Source organism: Oncorhynchus clarkii, unplaced genomic scaffold (genome assembly GCF_045791955.1).
Source record: "Oncorhynchus clarkii lewisi isolate Uvic-CL-2024 unplaced genomic scaffold, UVic_Ocla_1.0 unplaced_contig_2515_pilon_pilon, whole genome shotgun sequence".
NCBI lineage: Eukaryota > Metazoa > Chordata > Actinopteri > Salmoniformes > Salmonidae > Oncorhynchus > Oncorhynchus clarkii.
The window spans coordinates 212,501-223,165 of NW_027257997.1; the positions used below are offsets into that span (position 1 = coordinate 212,501).

Here is a 10,665-nt window from a genome sequence, read left to right on the forward strand (position 1 = left end):
GGGGAGGCGGAGAGAGAGGGGAGACAGAGAGAGGGGAGAGACAGAGAGAGAGCAGAGACAGAGAGAGCAGAGACAGAGAGAGCAGAGACAGAGAGAGAGGAGAGGCGGAGAGAGAGGGGAGGCGGAGAGAGAGGGGAGGCGGAGAGAGAGGGGAGACGGAGAGAGAGGGGAGACGGAGAGAGAGGGGAGACAGAGAGAGAGGGGAGGCAGAGAGAGAGGGGAGACTGAGAGAGAGGGAAGGAAGGCAGAGAGAGAGGGGAGGCTGAGAGAGAGGGGAGTCAGAGAGAGAGGGGAGACTGAGGAGATGGGAGATACAGAGAGAGAGGAGAGAGACAGAGAGAGGGGAGGCGGAGAGAGAGGGTAGAGACAGAGAGAGAGGGGAGACAGAGAGAGAGGAGAGACAGAGAGAGAGGGGAGACAGAGAGAGAGGAGAGACAGAGAGAGAGGGGAGACAGAGAGAGAGGGGAGAGACAGAGAGAGAGGGGAGAGAGAGAGGAGAGACAGAGAGAGAGGGGAGAGACAGAGAGAGGGGAGGCGGAGAGAGAGGGGAGAGACAGAGAGAGAGAGACAGAGAGAGAGGGGAGAGAGAGAGGAGAGACAGAGAGAGAGGAGAGACAGAGAGAGAGGGGAGACAGAGAGAGAGAGGAGAGACTGAGAGAGAGGGGAGACAGAGAGAGAGGGGAGACTGAGAGAGAGGGGAGACAGAGAGAGAGGGGAGACAGAGAGAGAGGAGAGACAGAGAGAGAGGGGAGACAGAGAGAGAGAGGAGAGACAGAGAGAGAGGGGAGACGGAGAGAGAGGGGAGGCTGAGAGAGAGGGGAGACTGAGGAGACGGGAGATACAGAGAGACAGAGAGAGAGGAGAGAGACAGAGAGAGGGGAGGCGGAGAGAGAGGGGAGACAGAGAGAGGGGAGAGACAGAGAGAGAGCAGAGACAGAGAGAGCAGAGACAGAGAGAGGGGAGACTGAGAGAGAGGGGAGACTGAGGAGAGGGGAGACAGAGAGAGGGAAGGAAGGCGGAGAGAGAGGGGAGGCTGAGAGAGAGGGGAGACTGAGGAGACGGGAGATACAGAGAGACAGAGAGAGGAGAGAGAGACAGAGAGGGGAGGCGGAGAGAGAGGGGAGACAGAGAGAGGGGAGAGACAGAGAGAGAGCAGAGACAGAGAGAGCAGAGACAGAGAGAGCAGAGACAGAGAGAGAGGGGAGGCGGAGAGAGAGGGGAGGCGGAGAGAGAGGGGAGACGGAGAGAGAGGGGAGACGGAGAGAGAGGGGAGACTGAGAGAGAGGGGAGGCTGAGAGAGAGGGGAGACTGAGAGAGAGGGAAGGAAGGCGGAGAGAGAGGGGAGGCTGAGAGAGAGGGGAGACAGAGAGAGAGGGGAGACTGAGGAGATGGGAGATACAGAGAGAGAGGAGAGAGACAGAGAGAGGGGAGGCGGAGAGAGAGGGTAGAGACAGAGAGAGAGGGGAGACAGAGAGAGAGGAGAGACAGAGAGAGAGGGGAGACAGAGAGAGAGGAGAGACAGAGAGAGAGGGGAGACAGAGAGAGAGGGGAGAGACAGAGAGAGAGGGGAGAGAGAGAGGAGAGACAGAGAGAGAGGGGAGAGACAGAGAGAGGGGAGGCGGAGAGAGAGGGGAGAGACAGAGAGAGAGAGACAGAGAGAGAGGGGAGAGAGAGAGGAGAGACAGAGAGAGAGGGGAGAGACAGAGAGAGGGGAGGCGGAGAGAGAGGGGAGAGACAGAGAGAGAGAGACAGAGAGAGAGGGGAGACAGAGAGAGAGGGGAGACAGAGAGAGAGGAGAGACAGAGAGAGAGGGGAGACAGAGAGAGAGAGGAGAGACAGAGAGAGAGGGGAGACTGAGAGAGAGGGGAGACTGAGAGAGAGGGGAGACTGAGAGAGAGGGGAGACTGAGAGAGAGGGGAGACTGAGGAGAGGGGAGACGGAGAGAGAGGGGAGACGGAGAGAGAGGGGAGACGGAGAGAGAGGGGAGACTGAGAGAGAGGGGAGGCTGAGAGAGAGGGGAGACAGAGAGAGGGAAGGAAGGCGGAGAGAGAGGGGAGGCTGAGAGAGGGGAGACTGAGAGAGAGGGGAGACAGAGAGAGAGGAGAGACAGAGAGAGAGGGGAGACAGAGAGAGAGAGAGGAGAGACAGAGAGAGAGGGGAGACTGAGAGAGAGGGGAGACTGAGAGAGAGGGGAGACTGAGAGAGAGGGGAGACTGAGAGAGAGGGGAGACTGAGAGAGAGGGGAGACTGAGAGAGAGGGGAGACTGAGGAGAGGGGAGACTGAGGAGAGGGGAGACAGAGAGAGAGGAGAGACAGAGAGAGAGGGGAGACAGAGAGAGAGAGGAGAGACAGAGAGAGAGGGGAGACTGAGAGAGAGGGGAGACTGAGAGAGAGGGGAGACTGAGAGAGAGGGGAGACTGAGAGAGAGGAGAGACAGAGAGAGAGGGGAGACAGAGAGAGAGAGGAGAGACAGAGAGAGAGGGGAGACTGAGAGAGAGGGGAGACTGAGAGAGAGGGGAGACTGAGGAGAGGGGAGACTGAGAGAGAGGGGAGACTGAGAGAGAGGGGAGACTGAGAGAGAGGGGAGACTGAGGAGAGGGGAGACTGAGGAGAGGGGAGACTGAGGAGAGGGGAGACTGAGAGAGAGGGGAGACAGAGAGAGGGGAGAGACAGAGAGAGAGGTGTCCGGATGTTTATCCCTTCGACTTCCTGTATTGAGACAAATTATTACGTAAACAGTGTTTTTCTGAGTAAACGAGGATAGCTGAATACTTTTGAAGGGACGCGGGCACGTGATGTCATCACATAACTATAAAACTACACTAGTCTACACAGTTCATTCATAACTATAAAACTACACTAGTCTACACAGTTCATTCATAACTATAAAACTACACTACACATTTCATTCATAACTATAAAACTACACAAACAAACCTATTTCAACCTGAATATCTTCTCCTTGCTTTTCTGTTTGGATGCAAGTTCCACCATATTATTTCGGGTCCAGTGTGCAGGTTCACCGCGGCTCGGGCCATGGAGCCGGGCCGTGGAGCCGGGCCGTGGAGCCGGGCCGTGGAGATCGTCGGACCGTGGAGATACGTTGGCACATGACAGTTATTAGAACATGGCAAATGTTAGACAATTATTGCATTCTATCCATGCTGGCTTTCACTGGCTACCTGAGACATGATACAGACAGGAGGAGGACAGACGGGCTACCTGAGACATGAAACAGACAGGAGGAGGACAGACAGGAGGAGGACAGACTGGCTACCTGAGACATGATACAGACAGGAGGAGGACAGACGGGCTACCTGAGACATGAAACAGATAGGAGGAGGACAGACAGGAGGAGAACAGACTGGCTACCTGAGACATGATACAGACAGGAGGAGGACAGACGGGCTACCTGAGACATGATAAAGACAGGAGGAGGACAGACAGGAGGAGAACAGACTGGCTACCTGAGACATGATACAGACAGGAGGAGGACAGACGGGCTACCTGAGACATGAAACAGAAAGGAGGAGGACAGACAGGAGGAGGACAGACTGGCTACCTGAGACATGATACAGATAGGAGGACAGACAGGCTACCTGAGACATGATACAGATAGGAGGAGGACAGACTGGCTACCTGAGACATGAAACAGACAGGAGGAGGACAGACGGGCTACCTGAGACATGAAACAGACAGGAGGACAGACAGGCTACCTGAGACATGATACAGACAGGAGGAGGACAGACGGGCTACCTGAGACATGAAACAGATAGGAGGAGGACAGACAGGAGGAGGACAGACTGGCTACCTGAGACATGATACAGACAGGAGGAGGACAGACGGGCTACCTGAGACATGATACAGACAGGAGGAGGACAGACAGGCTACCTGAGACATGAAACAGATAGGAGGAGGACAGACAGGAGGAGAACAGACTGGCTACCTGAGACATGATACAGACAGGAGGAGGACAGACGAGCTACCTGAGACATGATACAGACAGGAGGAGGACAGACGGGCTACCTGAGACATGAAACAGAAAGGAGGAGGACAGACAGAAGGAGGACAGACTGGCTACCTGAGACATGATACAGATAGGAGGACAGACAGGCTACCTGAGACATGATACAGATAGGAGGAGGACAGACTGGCTACCTGAGACATGAAACAGACAGGAGGAGGACAGACGGGCTACCTGAGACATGAAACAGACAGGAGGACAGACAGGCTACCTGAGACATGATACAGACAGGAGGAGGACAGACGGGCTACCTGAGACATGAAACAGATAGGAGGAGGACAGACAGGAGGAGGACAGACTGGCTACCTGAGACATGATACAGATAGGAGGACAGACAGGCTACCTGAGACATGATACAGATAGGAGGAGGACAGACTGGCTACCTGAGACATGAAACAGACAAGAGGAGGACAGACGGGCTACCTGAGACATGAAACAGACAGGAGGAGGACAGACGAGCTACCTGAGACATGAAACAGATAGGTGGAGGACAGACAGGAGGAGGACAGACTGGCTACCTGAGACATGATACAGATAGGAGGACAGACAGGCTACCTGAGACATGATACAGATAGGAGGAGGACAGACTGGCTACCTGAGACATGAAACAGACAGGAGGAGGACAGACGGGCTACCTGAGACATGAAACAGACAGGAGGACAGACAGGCTACCTGAGACATGAAACAGACAGGAGGAGGACAGATAGGAGGAGGACAGACAGGAGGAGGACAGACAGGCTACCTGAGACATGAAACAGACAGGAGGAGGACAGACAGGAGGAGGACAGACTGGCTACCTGAGACATGAAACAGATAGGAGGAGGACAGACAGGAGGAGGACAGACTGGCTACCTGAGACATGATACAGATAGGAGGACAGACAGGCTACCTGAGACATGAAACAGACAGGAGGAGGACAGACAGGCTACCTGAGACATGAAACAGACAGGAGGAGGACAGACAGGCTACCTGAGACATGAAACAGACAGGAGGAGGACAGACAGGAGGAGGACAGACAGACTGTCAGCCTTAATGGAAACACTTCCAACATCCATCTGTTTTAATAGACACAGGATAGTAACATTGAAAGGCACCACAGCAGCCATCTGTTTTAATAGACACAGGATAGTAACATTGAAAGGCACCACAGCAGCCATCTGTTTTAATAGACACAGGATAGTAACATTGAAAGGCACCACAGCAGCCATCTGTTTTAATAGACACAGGATAGTAACATTGAAAGGCACCACAGCAGCCATCTGTTTTAATAGACACAGGATAGTAACATTGAAAGGCACCACAGCAGCCATCTGTTTTCATAGACACAGGATGGTAACATTGAAAGGCACCACAGCAGCCATCTGTTTTCTATGCAAACTTTCTCCACATCTTTGGACAAGTTCATGGAAGCACAGCTGGTGAGGTCAGGTCTTGTTTTGTAGAGACTGGTCTCAGATCAGGGTCCAACTGGACTTCCTGGTTAAGTCGTGGTGGTCAGCAGGTGCCACTCTGTCAGTCAGAAACTCCTGTGGGAATGGCCTTTTCTCTCTTTCTTTACATTTGGAATGTTAGCACAAACAGACTGGTAACCAGGCTATATATTCCCCTATAAAGTGCTCTACTGATGGCTAGATGGTTTATGTGACCCTGGCCAAAGGTAGTGCACTGAGACAGTCTAGTGACTGAGTCAGACAGACAGACAGACAGACAGGCAGACAGACAGGCAGACAGACAGGCAGACAGACAGACAGACAGACAGACAGGCAGACAGACAGGCAGACAGACAGACAGGCAGACAGGCAGACAGGCAGGCAGGCAGGCAGGCCAGGCCAAAGCTGGTATATTGTCAATATATTGTTGTTTTTTTCACGTTTTATTTTTTTTCTGGCAATGTACTCGGGAGAAGTTTTGGAATGATCTTGTATTCTGGGAATGATCTTGTATTCTTATCGTCTGGGACATGGCCTGGCCTGGCCTGGCCTGGCCATGTCCCAGACGATAAGTGAAATGGTGTCAGAAGAGGTTTATTGGAGATATAAAAACATTTCCATGCTAGTGTTCCTTCCCCTCCTTTCCTCGACCTGCTAACGCCAAGTTTCTGGTGCTAATATAGGGAGGGAGGGAGGGGGGCTGGAGAGAGGGAGGGAGGGAGGGAGGGAGGGAGGGAGGGAGGAGAGAGAGAGAGAGGGTGGGAGAGAGAGAGGGAGGGAGGGAGGGAGGGAGGGAGGAGAGAGAGAGAGAGGGAGGGAGGGGTTGGAGATATTCTCCTTTCCAGTTGATTTAGCTTCAACTTTGGTTTGGTACGTAACACTCAGCACTTAATGGTCAGACGTGATACCTTTCCAGAGTTAAAGAGTGCCTCGCTCACGTCGTCTGTGTCTAGTTCTCTCTGCTTGTCTTTCCATTCTGGATAACAACATCATGTACTTCACATGTGGAATATTGGTGACCTTATAAGAAGTAATCAAACTATGAATAAAAGGACAAATTGATCACAGAAACCTCAGTGACCACTCTGTTGGTCTTTAGCACACCTCTTCTCTCTCCTCCTGTCCTCTCCTCCTCTCCTACTGTCCTCTTTCTCTCCTCTCCTACTGTCCTCCCTCCTCCCCTCCTGTCCTCTCTCTCCTAACCTCCTGTCCTCTCTCTCTCCCCTCCTATCCTCTCTCCTCCCCTCCTGTCCTCTCTCTCCTTCCCTCCTGTCCTCTCTCTCTCCTTCGCTCCTGTCCTCTCTCTCTCCTCCCCTCCTGTCCTCTCTCTCTCCTCCCCTCCTGTCTCTCTCTCTCTCTCCTCCCCTCCTCCCCTCCTCCCCTCTCTCTCCTCCCCTCCTGTCCTCTCTCTCTCCCCTCCTATCCTCTCTCCTCCCCTCCTGTCCTCTCTCTCCTCCCCTCCTGTCCTCTATCTCTCCTCCCCTCCTGTCCTCTCTCTCTCCTTCCCTCCTGTCCTCTCTCTCTCCTCCCCTCCTGTCCCCTCTCTCTCCTCCCCTCCTGTCCTCTCTCTCCTACCCTCCTGTCCTCTCTCTCCTACCCTCCTGTCCTCTCGCTCTCCTTCCCTCCTGTCCTCTCTCTCCTCCCCTCCTGTCCTCTCTCTCTCCTTCCCTCCTGTCCTCTCTCTCCTCCCCTCCTGTCCTCTCTCTCCTCCCCTCCTGTCCTCTCTCTCCTCTCCTCCTGTCCCCTCTCTCTCCTCTCCTCCTGTCCCCTCTCTCCTCCCTCCTGTCCTCTCTCTCCTCCCCCCTGTCCTCTCTCTCTCCTCCCCTCCTGTCCTCTCTCTCCTCCCCCCTGTCCTCTCTCCTCCCCCCTGTCCTCTCTCCTCCTGTCCCCTCGCTCTACTCCCATCCCTCCCCTCCTGTCCTCTCTCTCTCCTCTCCTCTCCTCCCCTCCTGTCCTCTCTCTCTCCTCCCCCTGTCCCCTCTCTCTCCTCCCCTGTCCCCTCTCTCTCCTGCCCTCCTGTCCTCTCTCTCTTCCCCCCCTGTCCCCTCTCTCTCCTCCCCCCCTGTCCTCTCTCTCCTCCCCTCCTGTCCTCTTTCTCTCCTCCCCTCCTGTCCTCCTTCTCTCTCCTCCCCTCCTGTCCCCCCTCTCTCTCCTCCCTTCCTGTCCCCTCTCTCTCCTCCCCCCCTGTCCCCTCTCTCTCCTCCCCCCCTGTCCCCTCTCTCTCCTACCCCCCTGTCCCCTCTCTCTCCTCCCCTCCTGTCCCCTCTCTCTCCTCCCCTCCTGTCCCCTCTCTCTCCTCCCCCCTGTCCCCTCTCTCTGCTCCCCCCCTGTCCCCTCTCTCTCCTCCCCTCCTGTCCCCCCCTCTCTCTCTCTCCTCCTGTCTGCTTCTTTCTTTCTCACCTCTAACCTCTCCTCTTGCCTTTCTGTCCCACCAGGATCACCCCAGGAGATGGCGGTGAGGAGCCAGGCTCTCCAGAACATCCGCGCCACCCGCCTCCTCCAACAACAACAACAACAACAACAGAACCAGCAGATGGTCCAGATGAACCAGGGCATCCCAGGTGGCTCGGTGGGTCCCCAACCCGACATGGGCCTCCCCTACGGCGGGCAGGGAGCCGGCCAGCAGTCCCTCTACAGCCTCAACCCCTCCATGAGCCAAATGATGCAGCACCAGAACCAAAGCGTCCAGGCCTCCATGGGTCTTCCACCAGGACACAACCCAGTGACGCGGGTCCAGAGGCAGGCGGGAGGAGGGGTTGGAGGAGGAGGAGGATACGGAGGACCACAGGGGATGATGATCAACTCCATGTCCCAGCAGCCCCTCGAGGGGCCGCCCAAAGCCCAGGCCCAGAGGTTGCAGGGCATGCTGGGAATTGGAGGAGGACCGGGAGGAGGAGGACCACAGGGAGGGATGGGAGGGTGGCCACCCCAGCAGGGGCAGTCCCTCCAGGGGATGGGAGGGCCAGGAGGGGTAGGAGGACCAGGCAGGACTACAGGCGATATGGTGGGCTTTGGCTCGGCCCAGGGGGGCTACGGCTCCATGCAGCCTGGACCCGGACAGCAGCCTCCACACCCACGCCTGGCCAAGCAACACTTCCCTGGGCACCCACAGGGCCACCCCCAGGCTATGGGTCAGGGCCAGCCCATGGACCCCAGGGCTATGAACCCTGCGGCGGGCATGGCCGGGCCCATGGACCCCAGGGCTATGAACCCTGCGGCGGGCATGGCTGGACCAGGACAGCCAAGGACCAACCAGCCCAGACCCATGGTAATGCCGGGACAGGGGGTGATGGGCCAGGGCGTGCCCAACATGGGGGCCTTTGGACAGGGGCCGGCGATGGGGGTGGGCCCTGGAGGTGGAGGAGGGTATGTGGGACAAGGAGGGGTAGGGGTCGGAGGTCAGCCTCAGGGCTACCAGAGGACGTCTAGTCAGGACCTGTCATCTTATGGATACGTTGGCGGGCAGGTGGCGCCGTCGGGCGGAGGGTTCGGATTGGCCGACGGGACAGGGGCAGACTTGGACTCAAGTGACGGTTGGATGGAAGAGTTCTTCCCCAACCAATAGCAGAGCTGGAAATGTAGTGGGGAGTTTTTACTGGAGGGACTAACGACAAAACTGCGTGGGGAAAACTTTATTGAGACGAGAGAACTGGACAGTCGGCATATTTTGTTTTGTAAAGAACGGACAGGAAGAGTTCTGTGTCGTGTATTTATGTGTGTGTGTGTGTGTGTGTGTGTGTGTGTACTGTCACGGTATTTAAAAGGCCTCTAATGGTAAACGCGGTCTGGTGGTTGTGAAATATCATTCAAGAAAGGGAAGTGATTTTGGTTTTGTCCTTTTGGGCCGTGATTTGAACCCAACCCTTTAGCAGTGTGTCAACTGGGCCCATAGGTTCATACAGGAGAGACGGGAGACTGACTACAAGACAGGAGAGACAGGACACTGACTAGAAGACAGGAGAGACAGGAGACTGACCACAAGACAGGAGAGACGGGACACTGACTACAAGACAGGAGAGACAGGAGACTGACTACAAGACAGGAGAGACAGGACACTGACTACAAAACAGGAGAGACGGGAGACTGACTACAAGACAAGAGAGACAGGAGACTGCCTACAAGACAGGAGACTGACTACAAGACAGGAGAGACAGGAGACTGACTACAAGACAGGAGAGACGGGACACTGACTACAAGACAGGAGAGACAGGAGACTGACTACAAGACAGGAGACTGACTACAAGACAGGAGAGACGGGACACTGACTACAAGACAGGAGAGACAGGAGACTGACTAGAAGACAGGAGAGACAGGAGACTGACTAGAAGACAGGAGAGACAGGAGACTGACTACAAGACAGGAGAGACTGGGACTGACTACAAGACAGGAGAGACAGGAGAGACAGGAGACTGACTACAAGACAGGAGAGACAGGAGAGACAGGAGACTGACTACAAGACAGGAGAGACAGGAGACTGACTACAAGACAGGAGAGACTGGGACTGACTACAAGACAGGATAGACAAGAGAGACAGGAGACTGACTACAAGACAGGAGAGACGGGAGGCTGCCTACAAGACAGGAGAGACAGGAGACTGACTACAAGACAGGAGAGACAGGAGACTGACTACAAGACAGGAGAGACAGGAGACTGACTACAAGACAGGAGAGACAGGAGACTGACTACAAGACAGGAGAGACGGGAGGCTGACTACAAGACAGGAGAGACGGGAGGCTGCCTACAAGACAGGAGAGACGGGAGGCTGCCTACAAGACAGGAGAGACGGGAGGCTGCCTACAAGACAGGAGAGACGGGAGGCTGCCTACAAGACAGGAGATACGGGAGGCTGCCTACAAGACAGGAGAGACGGGAGGCTGCCTACAAGACAGGAGAGACGGGAGGCTGCCTACAAGACAGGAGAGACGGGAGGCTGACTACAAGACAGGAGAGACGGGAGGCTGCCTACAAGACAGGAGAGACGGGAGGCTGCCTACAAGACAGGAGAGACGGGAGGCTGCCTACAAGACAGGAAAGATGGGACACTGACTACAAGACAGGAGAGACTGGGACTGACTACAAGACAGGAGAGACGGGAGGCTGCCTACAAGACAGGAGAGACGGGACACTGACTACAAGACAGGAGAGACAGGAGACTGACTACAAGACAGGAGAGATGGGAGACTGACTACAAGACAGGAGAGACGGGAGGCT

General features: G+C 55.4%; 1 protein-coding gene across 1 annotated transcript in view; it reads left to right on the forward strand.

The window, feature by feature from the left end:
• LOC139394442 (mastermind-like protein 3) overlaps positions 1–10,235 on the forward strand; it is a 221,144-nt gene extending 210,909 nt beyond the window's left edge. The window contains exon 6 of the mRNA XM_071142509.1: positions 7,890–10,235. Within this exon, the coding sequence (XP_070998610.1) occupies positions 7,890–9,019 (1,130 nt within the window). The 3' untranslated portion in view covers positions 9,020–10,235. The remainder of the gene's footprint in view (positions 1–7,889) is intronic.
• Positions 10,236–10,665: the final 430 nt, after the last annotated feature.